The sequence below is a fragment of the Gekko japonicus genome, unplaced genomic scaffold (assembly GCF_001447785.1).
Source record: "Gekko japonicus isolate JY-2015 unplaced genomic scaffold, Gekko_japonicus_V1.1 scaffold2615, whole genome shotgun sequence".
In the NCBI taxonomy this organism is placed as follows: Eukaryota; Metazoa; Chordata; class Lepidosauria; order Squamata; family Gekkonidae; genus Gekko; species Gekko japonicus.
This window is the reverse complement of record NW_015162029.1, coordinates 134,191-155,218: the sequence shown is the minus strand read 5'-3', so window position 1 is coordinate 155,218 and position 21,028 is coordinate 134,191. Positions and strand designations below refer to the sequence as shown.

Sequence of the window (21,028 nt, the reverse complement as noted above, 5' to 3'; positions counted from 1 at the left end):
CCATAACAATACCAGAGTTGCACACTTACTCATGCATTAGTGGCAGAATGGTCCATGTACCTTCATGCCTATCCATCAGGTGAATAAGCAGAACTGTAGGTATTTCCTTTAAGAAAAACAAAAATATTACTATAACCCACATATTAATATTAGAATGCTTTCTTTTAAAATGATAGGTTAGTTTGGTTTCAGCTTTTGTTACCCTTTCTGAAGAACTCTTTCCAATGTAAAAGTAATATATATTTCATTTAAATGAACCTCTTCATAAATAATCATTTTTAGCATGTTTTTAATAACTGTTCTCTGCCTATGATGCTCTACTCTCACTGCCCTGAAACAAATACACACTTAACACAAGAAATTTATTTTCAAGTAAGGTTTCCTTTTTGATAACTCGTTTTGCTTTATTCCACATTGACTGGTATTGACAGAGTATACTCAAAATCCAGGCAGTAGATAAACATCAGTATTAAGGAACAAACATACGGTATATCAGCGGCTGTTCCCAAACAACCATTCTTGCAATTCAGTATCACAACAACCTCAGTTAAATTAACATGTACTTCAGATATTATCAAGAGTAACATACTTGAATGAAAGCAGGCAATTCACAGTAAAATAGTAGCTGAAACAGAGTTAAACAATTCTGGACACCTGTCCACGAATATAAGTTCAATTCAAACTCATTTCCTTCCATTCACAATGCTTAAATCAACAGGGTTATGATTTTCTTTTTCACATCCAAGGTGATTCTGTGACATTTGACCAATAAGGCAACCTAATGAAACCTCATCAGGTGTGTCACATTGGTTTTCTACAATGTGTCAAGAAGCTGAACAAAACCAAGCGTTCCATATTGCCTGTAATGGCACTGATAGTCCCAAGCATATAGCTTGCAATTGACTCTCTATATAGCCTGGATCCACTGAAGGTAGAGATCACTGCAGAATTTCTGTGCTGCACTGGGGAGACTATATTCAAATACAGGCAAATACAGGCCTACAGTCTGGTTCAATAACGTGTAAATATGTGAAAGTACATTTATTTGCTGGTACGCAAGTTTTGCCTCACATAACAGTTTGTCAAGTAAGTCCATATGAACTAGGCTTGGATACGCTATATCAACAACAGTAAATGTCTTTTGGTTGCTGTTTAAATAATACTGTCACAGCAGTAATGCCAAAATTGTGCATAATGTGCTTTTATTCAAGTGCTTCTTTCAGCAAGTTCTTCTGACAGACATCAAAGCCAAAAGGGTGCAAAAAGAAGGTCAAATCAGCTGTACAATAGCAGCAATGACAGAAAAGCTTTTGTCATATAAAAAAAGTATTGAGCTATGAACAGTCCAAGTATTGTCATTTCTTTCTGATGGACAAAAAGTACCTTTATGTATATAATGAATGACTATTGAGAGATCATTTTTCTAATACTCAGAAAATATTGGGGGAAAACAGAACTAAAATATCTAGTCTATCCACAACCGTATTTTTCGATGAGCCTTTGGTGATTAAAAGGCACATGCTGAGCCTATTTATGGAATGCACTAAAACTTAAATAGTGTCTCAAACTTCCCTGTTGTGGCCCAAGCACTGTGCTAGCCAAACATTTTTAGTGGATGAAAAACTACTTATAAACATTAGAAGTCTGTGCAATCACTGTTTAAAAGCCTCATTGTAGGCTTGAAATTGCAGCATAATCATTTTGCATTGAGACAGTGGCTCTTAAATTCTGGGCTCGAAGGCTCAACAGCAAATTTGGATTTGTCTCTGCTTACCGAGCAAAACAGTCATGAAATATAGCCTGTTACTACAGAGTGCTACACATTTTTAAACACTAAACATTAAAAATAAAACGTGAACTAATTTGATGCCAATTGGTACGAGATTCCTGAAGATGGACAGAATAGCATGGAGTTACTTTACCAGTGGGTCATGAAAAGATCAGCCAGCTTAGAAGTGGTCTCATTTCAAATTTTGAGAGAACAAAAATATCACAAAAAACATACAATACTACCAAAAATGGCAGCCCCAAGCTTCCTGCATCCCTCCTTCATAAACTAGTTCGATTCACCTATGTCCTAATGTCATTATGATGTGAAATTCACTTCCTCATTCCATTTGACAGCTGCTAGAAGGAGAGAACATGTACCATAATGATGGCAGCACACAAGATAGGTTGAACTAAACATTATGGAAATGCTATCAGTATCATAACTTCAAAGCACATTTTTAAAAAACATTACTTAACTGCAAGTATGGAGAGTGACCACCATCCCTACTTGAGAAAATTCTTACCTGAATGAACTTCACCAACATTAAGGTCGGAGACATGATCTATAGATCAGGACAGCTGTGGTTGCTGTTTGTTATTTTCTTTTTTAAATTCATCAACTTAAACAGAATACTACTGAAAAGTATCTTGTATCTAATTCTGACTTGGGACCCTTGTGTATGGATTACTAAATCTGCACACTAGGGTCAGGTCCAAAGTAGGGAAATGTTTATACAAACATTCCAAAGACCTCCTTCAGCCAACCCCCGTCCTCGATAGGGCCGGGTGACTCTGTCTATAGCTGCAGCACTAAGTGGTAAGCTGGCTGGCCTGGTGAGTGAGGGGATTGGACGTGATTCCCACCCCATGAATTTGATGGGTTCCTGACTTGTAATCTGCTATTTTTAAATCCCTGTAAAATCACAGCTGTTGTGGATTATACTTACACCTTGCTGTTCCTTCCCAGTCCCCTTATAACAATATACAGCCCCACACATACAAAATACATTACAATTACAAAATCTTTTTTGCAAAGTTTACCAAACATGACCTGTTAAAAGGACTACTTTGGGCTCCAAGGTCTCTTCTTTTAAAAAGTTTGGCTGGATAGGTACCATGAGTAACAAAACTTTTCTGATAGCAGTCATTTTAGCTGCTTGTTTTTATGGCCTGCATAATGCCTGAATGCTATTTTATTATTACAGTGTTATGATTCTTCTGGAATCGGTTTGCTGCTGTTTATACAGTTTTCATCCCCTTTCTGGTGATTTAATTACTGATTTATTTCTGATGGACTTTAGGATCTTATTGTTAATTTGTTTTTATTTTCTTAGCTGCCTTGAGCAGCTCTCCAGAGAGGCAACCTATAAATCTCACAAACTATTCATCCTATATTAATAAAATAAGCATTTATGTAGTGCTTTCAGCATCCAAATATTTTAATACACTATGGCAGTAATCCATTTAACTGCCCTATGAGGGAGACCAATATTATCAGCCTATGCTGCAGACAAGGGAGCGATGTAAGAAAGAGTTCGTAGCCAAGAAATTTGAGATCCAGTGTGGTATAGTGGTTAGAGTGTCAGACTAGGATCTGGGATACCCAATATGGATCCCCATGAATGCTTGCTGGATGCCCTTGGGCCAGGCACACAGCATAACCTTGTTGTCAAGTTAAAACAGAGGAGCAGGAAATGACATAAGCCACTTTGGGTTTTCAGTAGAGAGAAAGGTGGGGTATAAATGAAATAAATAAACATGTGACCTCCCAGATCATAGCTTCCTCTTAGCCACGATGGACCAGCTCTACACACACACATACACAAAATCACCACCTGCTGATTAATGAAGATTTTCCTTTTTATTTCAATAAATCAAGTGGAAGATTTAATATTAGAAGAAGAGGAGGAGATTGGAGTCACTTGGAGTCCCAGAGCGGCTTACAAACTCCTTTCTCTTCCCTTCCCCACAACAGACAGCCTGTGAGGTAGGTGGGGCAGAGAGAGCTCTTTCCAGAATTGTCCTTGAGAGAACAGCTCTGACAGAACTATGGCTTGCCCAAGGTCATCCAGCAGCTGCAAGTGGAGGAGTGGGGAATCAAACCCGGTTCTCCCAGATTAGAGTCCACACACTTAACCACTACACCAAACTGGCTCTTAGACATTCTTAGACAGACATAGTTATTTTTTGATAACCAGTGAGATGGGAGGGTGGGAATTCATTCACAGGCTCTCTGTGGACAGCTCCAGGCAAAAGAAATTAAAGGTTTAAATTTTTTAAAAACCCTTCAGTTGGCTGACAATACATTTCATAAAAGTCAAAGAACAAAAGCCACAGCCAGCCTCTGTCAGCTGTATGTGGTTTTTAGGGAACAGAAAGTTTCATGAACGTATCTTTCAACAGTTTTTAAACTGGAGTATTTCTTCCACTTATTTCATTAGCAGTCCTATCAATCACATACACTTTTGTTTCCTCTCATAAAAATATCAACTGCTTCCATCATCAGTGAAGAATTTCATTAGGATCAATGGAGGAAAAAATATCTATTTATAGCTAAGAGGGCATGCAAGCTTAGCTCCACGTCAAACATTTCCCTTCAAGTAGAGAAGCAAGTGTTTCTTATCTCAGCAGTCTTTTAAGAGAAAAAAAATGGGAAACTACACAAGAGAAAGCTTCTACAAACGCTTTGATTTTCTTTGAAAAGAATTGATGGAATCCTGGTCATATTTGTATGCTTCATTTACATACCCATCATCAGAAATTTCCCTCTCTGTTTTGCTATTATGATAGCTAGGATGATATTTTCTGCAACATTATCTGATTGTTTTTGTATTTCAAGATATTTCCTGGGAGAATACTTTTTGCTATCTGTAATGAAGCTGGCATATTTATGTATTTATTACCCTTTGCTCTCACATCTGGTTTTTTGATATATTCACACATCTTGAGAATTTATATGGTCAGGCTGGCCAAGATTCAGCAGTGTAAGCACACTGTATCAGTTGGGAATTAGGGAAAAACAGGGTTGTGCTTACCTGTAACTGCTCTTCATCGAGTGGTCTTCTATGCAGGCACACATGGATACTGTGCAATTGCAGGCCTGCTGTGGGAGATGAGTTTTCAAGATTCCAGAACTTTCCAGACCTTAGGAGCACCCCCCCCTTGAGTCCTGCTTTCCCTGCTCAAAGGGTCACATGACAGAGGCACAGAGATCGCTCCTCTCTCCCTTCGCTGCCGTGAGGTGCCATAGAAGTCAGCAGAACAGCTCAAAATGAAGAGAGGGGGGAGGGATGTGTGCCTGCACAGAAGCCTACTCAATGAACAACAGTTACAGGTAAGTGCAACCCTGTTTTCATTTTCATGGCTTCTGCACAGTCCCACATAGGAGATTAGCGAGCTCACTTACAGAGGAGGTAGGTGTATGTTCATCAGTGAAAGACTGACTGCAACACTGCTCTTCCCACAGCAGCTTTGTTCCCAGAGTCCACATCTACGGAGTAGTGCCTGATAAAAGTTAAGAGTGTTGACTAGGTACCCACTTTACAGATTAGAGATGTGCAAAAAAACCGAGTATTTTTCGGGTTCAGGTAAACTGAACCCAAAAAATATTGGCATTTCCTGATATTCCCGAATCCCAATACCAGTATGGTATTCAGATTTGGGAAACCATAGGGTATAATGGAGAATAGATCCAGGGGTTTTGGGGGCTCTGGGGGGGCTGTTTTTTGACGTAGAGACACCAAATTTGCAGCATAGCTACTGGTACCTCTCCTCACCCCCCCAGTTTTAAAAATATTGGACCAGGGGGTCCAATTCTATGGGCTCCCAAAGAAGGTGCCCGGATCCTCCATTGCTTTCAATGGAGGGAAGGAAAGGCATTTAATGAGGCCACGGTCTCTTTAAATGCCTTCTCCAAGCCATGCTGTGGCCATGCAATTCAGTAAGTGAATTACTGAACTTCAAGCTGTGCTTGAATAAAAGCAGAATAACATTGGCTTTTGTTCAGGCTCAGCTATATCAATAGCCGAATCAGATTCTCTAATCTGTATTTGGCTTTAAAGACCCCCAAAATACCGCTGAGGTATTTGTGGAGTGAGCTTTCAATGCAATGGGGCATGGCCTCTTGGACTCTGTATGCTAATCTGATAGTGGAGACTACCCATCTGGATGCTAGTTTGCCTTTATTAGGACCTGTGCAGCAGATTAACTCTTCTGTGCATTCTAAATAAAAAGGTGTGTTCTCCTGACATCCAATGTAATGTTTCTTCAGAAGTGGAAGTAGGGAATGGGAAAAACTTTGGGAGGGTAATATCCTGTTTCAAGTGAAACTGAGAGACTACTTTTGGTTAAAAAAAAATCTAAGCTAGGCCTGGGCACTACTTTGTCTGGATGGAACTTTGAAAAGGGGGGAGAGAATCACATCTTAGTGCACGTAGCTCCCCACCCTACATGCTGATGTAATAGCCACCAAGAAGGCTGTTTTATATGACAGAAAAGTTACATCAGACTTAGCCATGGGTTCGAAAGGTTTATACATTAACTTTGTCACAACCAGAGAAAGACTCCACTGTGGAACAGGAGGATACAAATTGTGTAAACCTTTAAGTAACATTTTTTATTTGGTTACTGAAAATACTGATGACCCTCTAAAACACCTTTATGGAAAGCTGCAATAACTGCCAAGTGAACCTTAATGGATGAGGTGGCAAGACCTCCATTCTTCAACAGTAGCAGGTAATTGAATATGTTAGATAAATTGCAAGTGTCTAGTCTGTTCATCTGCCCAGACTGTGAACCTTTTCCATTTCAAATAATATGATCTACGAGTGAAAGGCTTGTGGGAGGTGATAATGACCTCTTTGACTCTCTGTGATAGGCCACCTACAGGTGAATCAGCCATGTCATCAAATGTAGAGACTTACCATCTGGGTGAAGAACAGGGCCTACATGAAGAAGGTGCCCTGCTGGTGGTAGGGGCTCGTGTACTCCTCTGGCCAATGCCCATAGAGTCAAGAACCATACCTTCCTGGGCTAGTGCAGGGCTAGAAGGATACATGTGGCCACCACCTTGTATATGATTCTAAAGGGGGGAACCCATAAAACAGTTGATCATGTCATGCAAACTGGAAGGTATCCCCAGTGGATTCCCTGGAACAAAACTGATAGCACTTGAAGTTGGTGCTGTGCCCCCCTCCATCCTGTGAGGGAAGCATCTGTGATCCCTTGAACATCACAAGATCAAATCTCTAAGGGAACACCCTTGAGTAAGTTCCCTAACTTAGCCCACCATATTAGACTTCTGAAAATGGCCCTGGGAACCAATAGGTTTTCCCACTGCGGATATATTACAGCATGAAACATGCATATAAACCAATTCTACAATAGTCTCATGCATAACTTAGCACGTGGGACCATTGCTGTAGTTGACACCATGTGACCCAGCAGTTTTTGGAATACACTGTGCTGACTAGAATCCCTTAGCCAAAAACCTCTTTAACCAAGCTTATCATAGACTTCACCCTCTAGGTTGGGAGGTATACTTTCCCTTTAACTGAGTTAATTGTGGCTCCAATGCAATCAACAGACTGTGTGGGAGAAAGGCAGGATTTCTCCCAAATAATTATGAAACTCAGCTCATATAGGGTCTGTAGCACAAATGCCGGGTGCTGGTCTAATTGTTAAAGGGAACTGTCTACAAAGAGCCAATACGGCTATAATGTATACCCCTGCAGCCTCAAGTAAGCCACCCCTACTGAGTTGCACTTTGTAAACACTCTTGGGTGCTGTGGAGAAACTGTATATTTGTAAGTGGTCCGGTTGTAGCTGAATCTGATACTTTCTGTAAGACTCATAAATTGCTATCTGAAAATATGTATCCTTCAGACTGAGGGCTATGAACCAAAGATCCTCTTTCAACAGAGTCAGAACCTCATGTAAAGACAACAGTCCCCTCAGTCCCATTGCCCCAGAGGAGTAGACCTTGCAACCTAAATAGTCCAGCTTGCATTCCTCTTTGTCCAAGGGTGATGAGTGAGCATCCACTCTGTTTCTTGCTGTGAGCACTCTGGACCCTAATTAGTTTGCCTATGGGTGTTGAAACAGGAACAGATATCTTCTCTAACTCTATACAAGTTCTCGAACTTCCTTGCTGAAGTTGACATAGATGATGGTTTTGACCACACATCCAAAGCTATGTCTTGGATGCACTGTAGCATGGGCAGGGCGACTGGGTCAGAATCCAGAGTGTTGAGGACCTTCACAATTGAGTCGGAAGGTTGTGATTCGTAAGAAAGATATTCTAATTCAAGTGGCTTCACCATGCAAATAAGCTTCTTGGAGTACAGCTTGAGACCCTCCATGGGTGATGGGGCAGGTGGTTCCCCAACAGTTTCACTGGGAAAGGGCATAGAAGTTCCCTCCAAATGAACATTGGACCCTTGGTCCATACCTCTCTGATTCAGATGGAAAGCACAATTCCATCTCAGCCATCAGTTGTTTGTCATGCGCTCACTCTTGTTTCTTACTGTCTGAAACAGGTCGTGGAAGCTGACAACCATAGGGTGGGTAAGATGACTGGGGGTCCCATTGTGGTGGGCATACCATTGGGAATGGAAACTGTGGACCTTGCTGTGGGAGTCACAGAACCGACGTTGGCTGAGTTGCTTGCTGTCACTGGTGTTGTGGAGGAACTGCTTTAGGAAGTGGGACCTCGAATACATCATCTTCTGATACTCCTGGAGAAGCATGGTCATGTCCCGACAGACAGAGTTCTCAGATATGACAATGACTCTACATCGATCTGATTCAGTGATGGTCGGCATCAAGGCAGCCTCGACTGTCAAAGTGTAGGAATCAAGAGTTGACTTTGAGAGAAGTCCACTGGTCGGTGTTGGTCCGGCAAGCCTGGTCGACCTCAAGGGGAAATTGATCCTTGAGCTTGTGGGGATGGTGTTCCTTGGTGTCAAGGGGACAATAACTGCCGACAATGTAAACAGGGTGATCGATGTCAAGGGGAGCTGCATGGAGCATGCACCACTTTCTTCTTCACCTTTTTCTGTGGCAGCTCCGACACTAATGTCTGCACTGATGATCCCCCCCCCCCCCCCCCCCCCAAAAGCACGCCTCCGATAATGACAGTGTCAGTACTGAGGCAGCTCTTAGTCTTTTTTCAGGCTGAGCTTGTTTTTCAGCACAGGGGTCTGGAGCACCCAGGGCTTTCCCCCACAATGCTGCTTTCAGTCTGGCTGCTCTACCCTCCTAGGCCTTTGGGATTAAACAGCGGCATGCGGGGCAGAAGGCAGTATTGTGGCCTTCCCTCAGACATAAAAGACACTATGTATACTCATTGTTTTGGATCATTTTAGACCCACAGTCTCCACATGTCTTAAATAAGGCCATCCTACTAAGCTGAGAAGGTGAGACAACTCCAGATAAACGTTGAATACAGAGATTCTACAAAGCTTGTCTTCTTATCACAGCAGCAAGAAGAGAACTGAGGGAGGAGTGATCTCCCCACCTCTGTCACATGACCCTTTGGCCAGGAAAAGAAGGGCTCAAAACAGAGGGGAGGGGGAGCACTCCTACTGGAAAGTTCTGAAATCTTGAAGGCTCATACCCCATGACAGGCCTGTGATTATGCAATCACCACATGGGACTGCACAGAAGCCACAGTGATGAACTGATGTTCTGATGTGGATTGATTACCCATTATAAATGGTGAAATGTTATCGTTAGGTAAAGAATCTGGAAATCCTCTTGGACCCAGCCTTTGTTTTTATATATATATATATATATAAACTCTCCTAAAAAGGAGAGAATTTTATTGCTTTTCTTCTTCAGTGAGTTGTCAATCTTCTTTCATCATGCCAATCATGTACACTGTCCATGTTATTAGTAGTGTCCCAATGGTGCATTGTTAGTAAAATCTTTTCAAGCGCTTTCCGAACCCATCTTCCATTTCGGGGCTGGCTTCTTTTAACATCCGGATACAGGAAGGAACATCCGGATACAGGAAGGATCTTCCCCCGCTTTCTCCTCTCCGGCTTTTCGTCTCCTCCTTCAGGTCGCTGTTCTCGCCCCTGTTTACAAACTGCAACTGCCGCAATCCTTACTCTGGCGTGCCTCTTCGAAAAGTCCTAAGCTTTGAGAATGGATTTACTCTTTTTCTGTCTTTCGACTTTAAATTTAAACGCTGCCATTCTCTTAGCTAGACCCTTTCCCACCTCCGTTGATTTTCTAAAAGCACTTTCCTGGCTCGTCACAGTTCAATTCACTTTTTGCATTTCCCAGTGAGGATCACAGTCATTCACAGTCCAGTTAGTTAACAGCCGGCTCTAAAAAAAGAACGCCCGCCCGGAAGCTCCTCCTTTCTTGTTCACTAGTTTCTCCGTCCAGCTCCGTCATCTTGATTTTTGTTTACATTTATCAAATCGCTGACGCGGCAAGGTTCATTGGGGCATGAGGGGAGCCTCAATTTCCGACCTTCCGGCCGAGAAAGAGGCAACCCCTCGCGCGCCCCGAGTCGGAGCCCCTACTTGGGGCTCGTCCGGGTCTCGGCTTGCGCGGATTCCCCCCTTAACTGCGGGCGGGCGAAAACGCCCTTGGGAGCGTCCCGAGGTTGCGTCCGCCATTCGCGGAGTCCAGATCGGAAGTCCGACCCAGCCTTATTAATGGAGAAACAGGGTGGAACTATTGCTAAGAACGTTTATTTTTAATCTGTATCTGTCTCAGAAACTGTCCTCCCTTTAAGATTTTGCTCATCTAGGTACTCAGATCCATGTTTCTGTAAGCTCCAGAAAAAATATTTACACTCTACATTGGTCCACACTTGAAGCTTCAGTTAGCATAAAATGAAGCTGCCTGGCTACTGAACAGGATTTAGCAGCTAGGTACATACAGCATGAATCATGAAGTACCTGCACTGTCTTCTAATTGCTTCAAAGTTCAATTCAATGTGGTGGTTCTTACCTTTATAGCCTGGGACCTACATATCTGAAAGATTCTCTCTCCTTGCATTAACCTCTGCAACATTGCACTCTTCCCAGCAGTTTCTCTGTTGTGCACCTATGCCTCTTCCCAAGTTTTTTCACCTGCCCATGTACTGTGGGAATAGACCACCAAAGGCTGTTTGGAAACCACCAACATCAATAGCTTTCTACAAGCCCTGTAAGAACGTGCTTTTGCTATGGGGAATTTTCCCCACTAGATTTAAAACTAAAATTATATTGCAGACTGCTAAAAGAAAATTTAGCTGAGATTAATGTGGTATTGTTTTTGTTCGAAAGCTCTGAGTTTAAGGATGTGTATTTGTATGGCTTTAATTATATTACGTGGCTTACGAACATGATAGTACACCTCCTTTGGCTATACAGGAAACACAGTATATAAAGAGTGGGTTTTTTAATGCCTTCTTTCCATTCTCTGGGCCTTTTGAGAGTTTTCACATCAATGATCCTTAGACTAATCTCTTCTTCTGCAAGAGAGCAGTGAAACAGAAAGGAGACAGACAGCTCTCTTTCTTGTTCTGCTTATTCTGTATGTGGGCCAGGATTTTAAAAGCATTGGATCTATTCTTTCATGTCCAATGGTACTTCAAGACCTGCATTTGGACTAGACACTTTCACAGGTGCTAGGATTTCTACCTAAAGAGTGTGATTTTTTTCTGCCTCCCCCTCCCATGGCTGTCTGGCATTCCCCCCAAATCCTGTTGCTGGGGACACAGGACCCCCATAGAACAGGACTGGGGGGGGGCATTTTGGGCTGCCATTGGAGGGGGAGATTGGAAAAATCACACAGAGTGAGTGAAAATCCTCACACCTGCCAAAATGTTAGTCTGGATCCAACTCTAAATGTGTTCCACCCCCTTTTAAATAACTCATCTTGATCCCCCAATGCCACAGTGATAAGCGACTTTAGAAAAATCAATTACGTTTTATTTATGTCTATTTTTCAGGCTGAATGACAGCCTGACAATTTTAGATTTTTAGCACCATGTCACTATTGCCGTTTCATTGTGGTATCACAATATTTAATAGTAGAAACAGAATTCCATTAGAATACAGTTCTGGCAATGGACTCTATATTCAAAAACTGCAGAAGCAAAAATACATTTAGTCCTTCAAATTATAATCTGAATTTAAATGAACAGCATAATTGCAGGCATGCTGCCAAATTGTGTACACAGCCTGCAGCAAATACCAAGTAATAAGTAGAATTTATAGCAATCTAATCATTTTATACTCCTGGTCGCTTGGCTTTAATCCAATGATAGATCGAGCATTCTGAAGGGATAATAGAGTGAGCATCCCTAAGAGAATAAGCCCAAAACTCCAATGCCAAAATGTGTTTTCATAAACCCAGGACACCTAATGCACATAGAATGTTTAGACAATTTTACTAACTTGATCAATTAGTAAGAAATAGTTCTTTCTTCAGATTTCATATAAATGCCACAGATTCTTCCTGACACCCTGTTGTTTCTAGAACACTTTGAAATGAATTTCCTTATGAAAAAAATCATCAGGCAGATTCAAGTCCAGCAGCACCTTAGAGACCAACAAGACTCTCAAGGTATGAGCTTCTGAGAGTCAAAGCTCCCTTTGTCAGATCATTCGTCAGCCAGTTTCTTGAAATGCCTGGTGAACAATGGGTGATATGAAAAGAGCAGACACACAACACCACAAGTGCATCTGATTATTACTGAGCTCCATTAATGAATACTAGTGGTGTGCAAAACAAAATCCCTGAGCCGTAGATGTACACGGAAATTGCAGGTTCAAGTCATTACCGTTATTTCCTAGAACAGTAACACAAAGCCAAGATTCTAAGTTATTTCAAAAAAACCTTTCCCAGAACAAGATGTGTTATTTTTTTTGTCTTTGGCAGCTGCTAGCCAACTACAGTTATGTGCTTGTGCTTTTAGATCCTACTGATTTCCAGAATAATGACATTTCTCCCTTCCAATCAATCCTTGCAAGGGAGGAGCATAGAGTATTCCCCCAGTCAATCACCTTTGGAGACAATCTGCAGAGAACTGCAGTTCTCTTTCCTTCTGTCCTTTCTGGGGGAAGAGCCTTCTTTTTCTTTACAAGTACTATGGTTGGAAAAATAGACAGCTGAGAGCACCTTGTACAGGGGCTCATAGAACTGAGCCCCTTGGCCCAATTTGCTTGAAACTTGGGGTTCTTTAATGGACAGGCATCACTCACTCCATGGCTATTTTAGTGTCATTTGGTTGAAAAATAGCCACGCTGGCACCTCTGAAAATTCCCCACATGGAATAATGAAAGTGCAATTACAGTGGCTGGGGTCAGCTTGATCAGGGGCCTGTTGAATTTGGGCCCATGGTCCAATTTGCTTGAATAATGCTGGTTGGTAATGCTGAGGTCTTGAAGGACATTTTACCTTCCTCCTTTTGAGAGAATGTTTATAAAGAAAATAAGACTATATTATGGCCCCAAAAGTTGATGTTATAAAGGGAACAGGACTCTGAAAAGGGTATAGTATTATTATTTGTTTCCTGTATTCTACTCCCAATGTATTTTATCTATATATCTAATAGCCAAGGCACCCCCCACGTGCAGATATCTAAATCCGCACATCAGGGGCACCTGAGGGGCAGGGAGATTTTCCTGCACATTTGGGGCAATCCCCAGATGTGCAGAAAAATCTAAAAACTGTAAAAAACTATAGGGGGGATACTTAAATCCCCCCAAAAGTAAAGGAGCGTTCCCTGTGCATACACAGGGAATGCTCTGAGAAGGCTTCGTCGCCACCGCCACAGGGGATGGGAAAAGGCTTGGCGGGCTGGCCTCGCCGCCGCTGGGGAGGGAAGCTTGGTGGGCCGGCCTTGCTGAAAGCTTGGCGGGCCGACCTTGCTGCCGCCACTGGGGGGGAGGGAGAAGGCTGGCCTCACCTGCTGCCGCATCTCCTACTTATGTAGGCCGGGAGCTGTGGAAAATACCTCCCCCCCGCGAGTATCGCGGGTCCCGCCTCTTGTACTTATATAACGCTGTCTTCTGCACTGTTTAACACAGCATGTCTAATACTCTGATATGTTTCAGGTATGTGTAATCCTAGTCCATTATATTGCTTATCAGATGTCTCATCCGATTGACTGAATTAATTTACAGTCAGCGAGAAAGCCAGGCTATAAATTAACAACTAAACTAATTAAAAATTTAAAACAGAAAACAAACCAAAAAAACCACAACATAAAATCAAACATTTCAGAAAGTTAAAGCACAAGCAAACCCCCAAATTTCCAAATTCTTTCAGACTTTGGGAAACATGCTTCCTATGGTCAGGCCCAACTATTAGTCTGGCTTAGAGATGTGAAGGCCCGGAAAAAAACCAGAAAAATTCGGGGGGGAAACAGTTTTTTCCCGTTTTTTTCCCCCTGAAGCCTTTTTTGTTTTTTTCTGAAAAATTGAAAAAAGAAAAGAAAAAATTGATTATGGAACGTTTTATTTTAACATGATGGATAAAATATTTTAAGACAAGGTGTTCAAATATTTTCCAAATCATTTCTAAAATATATATATGTGGTATCAGATTGATCTAATTTCTGTGCACTGAGGACAAGCAAGTCCTAGCTTACAAACTGAACTCTCCAATGCAAGAACAAGATGCGTTTCTTCCTTTATGAGATGCTATTATCACGAGAAAAGAAAAAGGTTTCAGTTTTGTTTTTGCATGTGGGCGGGTATTCTGTTTGTAATAACTGTTTGGATTCACTATATTTTTAATATGCTAGTTGTGATCATTTCATGCCAAGTAAAAATGTCCATAGTCATATTTTGTGTTCCTAAAGTAACAGAATGACTTTCAATCTAGAAAAGACAAAAGAAGTGCTAATGTAGCATTTTTTTCAATTTTCCCGAAAATTTCCATTTTTTTCCGGAAAAAACTGGGGAAAAAACGGGTTTTTTCCCGAGCTTCAAAAGAGTTAGTGTGAGCTAGCTCACAGTCTGGCTGCTATATTCTGGATCAGTTTTTAAGTGTCCTTAAGGAAAATGTTACATTACAACACATTACAGTAATTGAGCCTAGAAGTTACTGGAGCTGGATAACAGCGGAAAGATTCCTTCTATCTAGAAGCATTGGCACACCAGCTGAAGTTGCTCAAAAGTACTATATGCAATGGATGCTATCAGAGTTCCAGATGGATTTAAGTACCCCCAACCAGTGTTCCCTCTAAGCTGAGTTAGTGTGAGCTAGCTCACAGTTTTTTCGCCTCCAGCTCACACATTTTTGTCTTAGCTCAGGAACGATGGCTCCAGAACAAACTAATTTATGCAGTAGCCAAATTGCTTGCTCACAACTTTAATGCCCGTAGCTCACAAAGTAGAATTTTTGCTCACAAGACTCCACAGCTTAGAGGGAACATTGCGCCCCAACTGCATTTACTGTATTTAAGTACTCATTAACTGCACCGGATCTTTAAGGGGGGTGGAATCTATCTAGAACAGGAGAAACCCTACTAAACTCAGTGAATCAATCAACACTAACAGTACCGCTCTCTTTTCTGGACAGAACTTTAATAGCATAATCCAGCCCATTACTGACTCCAAGCACCTACTCAGAATGTTCCCTATTGCAGTGGATTCAAATATAGAGGAGAGGCAGAACTTGATGTCATTTGCATATTGGCAAACCTCACTTCAAATTGCTGGATGATTTTACACAGACGTTTAGTGTAGATAGATATTGAAGAACACGGGGGGGACAACAGCCTGGGCAGCCAATGGCATAAATAACGTGGGGAGAGAAGAACAGTGCATCAACTATACCTACTGAATCTGCCCAGCTAGAGCCAGAACCAAAAGAGAATGCTGTATCCAACTCCTAAATCTGATGGACAATCCCATCAGGATAACAAAGCTGGTGGTATTTAAAGACAGAAAGAGATGCAGGAGGAGCAAAAGGATTGCAGTCCTTCATCTTGCCCTAGGTAAAGGTCACCCAACATGGTGACAAAAGCGATCCTGGTTCATAACTAGGCCAAAAAGCTGGACTGGGACAAGGAAGTGGCTCAATAGTAGAGCATCTGCTTTACATGCATAAAGTCCCTGGTTCAATCACCAGCACCTTTAGAAAAAAGGATCAGCTAATTAGGTAATGGACAGGCCTCTACCAGTCCCTGGAGAGCCACTGCCGGTCAGGAGACAATACTGATTTTGACAGGCCAAAGGTCTGATCCAGTACAGGCCAGGTGCATAGGTTCATGAGAAATCTAGTACTACAGACTTGAATACTGCTGTGGATTTCACAGACCATCCTAAGATGAAGAAATGTAATTAACACAGGGCAAGATAATAATCTTAAGTCTGTACCAGCATTCTTTCTGCAGAGAGAATCTGCCCACCCACACATTAGCCTCATGTTCATTAAATCACCTATTATGGATCATACTCTGCAAATCCTCTATGGATTAATCTATTTCTTTCTTAAAATGTGTGAACAGCAAGATGAAAGACTAGCAAAAAAGTGCAACAGGGAAATTTTTCACATAGGGCTCATTAAAGTGGAAATGCCCACTTGTTTCCAAGGAGCTTCTGCAGGAGACCATGTCTGTGGATTGCACCTTGTAGGCCATGATCCTCAGGGAACTCTACACAAGTGTAAAATATGCAGAAGATTACTGTAATGACTTGCACTGCTCCAATTTATTTTAGTGTGTTGTATGTCCTATATAGATTATTTATCATTTAAATAAAAGATGTTCCCTCTCAGTAAAGAGATGCTTTCAGAAGTACAATTATGTCTCATTTTTCCTCTTCTACTAAACTATATTGTTTATACCAATTAAAATCTCCAAACTAGCAGGAAGCAGGATGTCTTATTAATACTACTTCTCATCCAACTAAGTGTGAACAAACTGCAGTAAAAAATGAATCATATTAAAAATTAACAAGCTACGAGCAAGACAGATGGAAACTATAAAAATTACTGATAATTATGCTTTTGGCTAACATAATAAATTCAAATTGGAAAGCTCATTAGGATAGATAATAAAATCTAACTCAAAGAAAACATTCACCTGAAATACTTGTTCCTATACAACTTTGTTAACTGGACATCACTTGCAGTAATTTTTAATGTCTGCCTCTAGTTTTTCCCCCTTAATCATTATAACATAATATTGCCTTTCCTGCATGGTGCTCTGGGTGGCATTTCAATTTCACAACATCCCACTCAGGTAGGCCATGGTAGTGATTCACCCACAGCTGCTACAAGGCCCAGCAAGATCTGAATTTGGGTTTTTGACATCTAGCCCTAGTCCTATACCGTACTGACCTAATTACTTCTAGGTAATAAAAGGTTATTACAGTCTTACTGTTCACAGTTGTGATATCAGTTGCCTGTATATTCAACAATATAATTCCCACTTAAAGATATTTCAGAAGCACTAGTGAATGCTTGTTAGAAAGTAATGCAGCAAGCTGTTACATTTGGTTATGAATCAACATGTAATACTTACAGGCTTCCATAGCCCAAGGATGCAAACATCTGCCTCTCTAAAGCCTTAGAATTCTGTCTTTATCTAAAACAATGGTAAAGAAAAAAAAATGCATGAACAGAAAATGAGAGGAAATTCTTGGCATGACTGTTCTGAAAAAACCATCAGTTTTTCAACATGAAGCCAGAGAGGCTGTGGTCTTCTTGTATTTTCAAGAGACTGCAACTGGTATTAATATTAATGTGCTCGGTACAACATTTTATTATGCTTTTTCTAGCCTTTGATCCATTGGAGGCTCAACAACATATTTTTTCAATGTGATAGGAGGGTAAGCATGATCACACATCACGTCTCCGCTCTAAACCTCCACAGTTTAGGTGCATGCAACTGCATGGTTGCAGGGAACTTTCCATGCAATCAGGAACCTTTGTTTGAAGGATTCTAAAGAAAAGAATGAAAATGTTGCAAGTCTGAATGGTGCAGGGATTCCAAAAGAGAGAATGAAGTTGATTCCGTGGTGGGAATAAGGGAGAATGGCAAGAGCTGAAGGGATAGGGTCATGGGAACAAGCAAGGAAGTTAGATGAGGATAAAAATGTAGAAATTTATCAAGTGAGACAGGGTATGGGGAAGGACGAAAAAGTTATGGGAAATGTAGGCATGAGAGCTCGAACAGGGTGGATAAAGAGTCGATTGATTTTATTACTGAAGCAGTAGCAAACTGTTGGGTGGAAAGCAAGTTCCAGAACGGTGGTGGGGTAAGCCCTAGTCAGGCACAGCAGGCACTGAGGATTCCTAGATTAATTCTGTTAAGGTGGTGTAGTAATCCTGGAACACCATCCTATGAAGAGTTATTCCACTCTAAGCCCATTGATTTCAAAGGGCTTAAAGTAAAGGTTGAAAGCTAGTTGAATCCAAGCCAAAGAGCCAGTGCTGTCCGAAGACTTAAATCTACACAGGAGGGAGCTGGTCATTAGCCAGGAAGACAGCAAAGGAGGAAGATAGGCAAAGGTTATAATGGACCAAATCTGACAATTATTTTAATCTCCAGAAATATTCTGCTTGCACAAGTATAAATCTAAGTACTGAATGGAGGTGATGAGCCACAGCTAGGTGCTAGATGGGCAAATACTTCATTAGCAGAGCAGAGAAAATAAGTGGAGGAGAGGGATCAGTTAAATATAGATAATGAGAAGAGGGGAGAAATGACAGTAGAAAGAAGAGAACAATATATTCAATGAAAGCTGCACAAGTCATCAAAGGATTAGAAGACAGTACACAGAAATGATGGAATGTGCACTACTTGGAAGGAAATAAAGCTATAAAAAGACAGAGGGAATTCCAGAACAGAGAGGGTCAAAGACTGAGCAGCTTTTACCAAAAGTAAGATCAAGATCCTGTTCCAAAATTCTAACACCTATACACTGAAACACGTGGACGAATCAAGATCATAAACAATGTTTAGGATTATAGCAAGAGTTGCCCCTCCTCTTACTGGTTTCATTACTAACAGTTCCAAGGCATACCTGATTATTGTATTTCAAACTTGGCTCTTTGTCATATCCAAATTTACATGCCCCCCCACAAAAAGTAAAGCACCCATTTAAAGTAAAGGGCGATAATTAAAGTAGAAAAGGTAATTAAAAAGCAGATGGGACATTACCACCTTTATCTTACGACACGGGTTCAGTCTTAAAAAAAATTACAGTAATCACAGCATCAAATTATATTCATGTCAAAGCATCACAACATCCATGATACTCATGCAATGCTGAGAAGAGGAAGCAAAACATGCTTTGAAGGTATTGCCATCAGGAATCAAATCTATTCTCAAACATATTTTTCTAGGAAGGCTAAACAGTCGTAGAAAACAGGAATATGTGGAAGATGGAATATCAAAATATGGATAAAAGCTCAAAGAAAGCTTTAAGGAAAGAATTTGTGTGGTGTGACCAATGAGTTCTGGAAATGTATTCTTGTCCTGTTGTAGAAGCTATAGTACACATATGTACGCCCCTACACTGTTCTGTCACCATTTTCCTACATATCTGTTGAATGTTCCCTTCTATAGTTCCTTTTTATTCCATGTTATCATCATCAAGAACTCTACACATCTGTGTGTCTAGGAACTCAATACATCTGCATGTTTACAACCAAGCCATAAAAGAATGAACACCACATCCTGAGAGTCATCTTTGCATGTTTATAAATATCTTTTTCTCATATAATTAGCACGCTGAGTCTATTGCAGTACTTTGCATATAGGCAGAAAGCCTATATAATTAAAATACTATACAACTTATGTTTTCTATGTACTAATGGAAATAATTTTTAAACTGGTGTTGCACATACGTGAGGTCAAAAGGGATCGATCAGTCAAATACGGGACAAACATTTCAAAACATCAGCTTTATTAGAATAAAAATATACTTTAATCATGAAAAGGTTTAATATTTGCTAATTACAAACACAATTACTATTGTATCACAAGTGAATTTTGCCACCAATGACTATTTGTGTTCCTGTTAAGAGATGCCTGCAATTGTAGCCAACAAGATGGGCAAGAGAAGATCTGCTATGCTACCACGTATGTTCCAGACTGCTGCAAGGCCAAGGGGGCACGCAGCCACCACTTCTGCCCTTGCTGGCAAATTACCACATAAAACAAAAAGGGTAAACTGGCATCTACACAGCAGCATTGCTGGCTTCAGTCATAAATTACATGTTTAGCCCACCCCTCTTTCAAGATGCTTAGGGTGGCACACATGGTTTCCCCTACCTCCACCTTACCCTCTGAGGTAGGTGAGACTGAGACAAAGTAATTGGCCCAAATCACCCAGTTAGCTTCATGGCACAGACTGGATTTAACTTGGGTCACCCAGGTCCTAGGCCAGTAAACTAATTACTACATGACACTGGTTCTCTTCATGAAATCTTTGACAATAGGCTGCCAATTAACAGTATTTGACCAGTTGGTCGGAGACCCAATCTTATTCTAAGGTCATTAATGGGAAGGAAACGGGACAGGCATTACAAGCTCTGCAGGCCACAAGTAGTATGCCAAAGCTTTGCCCACAGACACAGCTGGCCTATGGGTAACAATGAGAACTTGGGAGCCTAAGCTCTGGAGACAAGAACCAATATGCTGCCTTACATTTCTTGGACAACCAGAAATGTAATACATATATGTATGAATGGACAGTAATTGCAATGTTAATCACAGAATACAGCAGACATGAGCAAATTCTGTTGTCATGCTTAACACATCTTCATTTGGCGATAACTGATTTTCAAGCAACCTTTGCATAGAATTTTTCCAAAACTTGCAAAGCAAAAAAACCAATTACATTTTAACAAGGTACATAATGCTGACATCTAGTGGTAACCTAGCACTTTTTAAATTATTAAAGGAGGTGAAACTGCAGATGAAACAGTAAATGCATGGCTATACTTAGAGAGCAGATTTTGTGCTAAAAGCTGAAAACGCTCATCTGCAACCTGCCCACCACCCCTTTTCTCTAGACTAGATGCTTTCCGTACTGATCCCCAAATTAACATTCCAATCCACCAAAATTTCTAGGTCAGGTCACTACATTCAAGCACAGCAACACCAATGAGCTGTTACTTCTGTAGCTGTCAAGCAGAGCTTCTACCTGGCATGCAAAAAGTATTTGGATCCCATATTTGTTTTTTGCATCATTTACATATAGGGTTTCTCATCTGACATTATTGTCCTGTTCCAACAAGTAAAACCTTGTGACAGGTAAGTGGAATCAGAGTCTGAAATGCCATTAAAGCA

At 41.0% G+C, this 21,028-nt stretch overlaps 1 protein-coding gene across 1 annotated transcript in view; it reads right to left on the bottom strand.

Moving 5' to 3' along the window:
- Window positions 1-21,028, bottom strand: part of B3GLCT (beta 3-glucosyltransferase) — an 86,718-nt gene that overhangs the window by 50,116 nt on the left and 15,574 nt on the right. Inside the window, exon 5 of the mRNA XM_015405531.1 lies at window positions 30-106. Coding sequence (XP_015261017.1) covers window positions 30-106 — 77 coding nt within the window. The remainder of the gene's footprint in view (window positions 1-29; window positions 107-21,028) is intronic.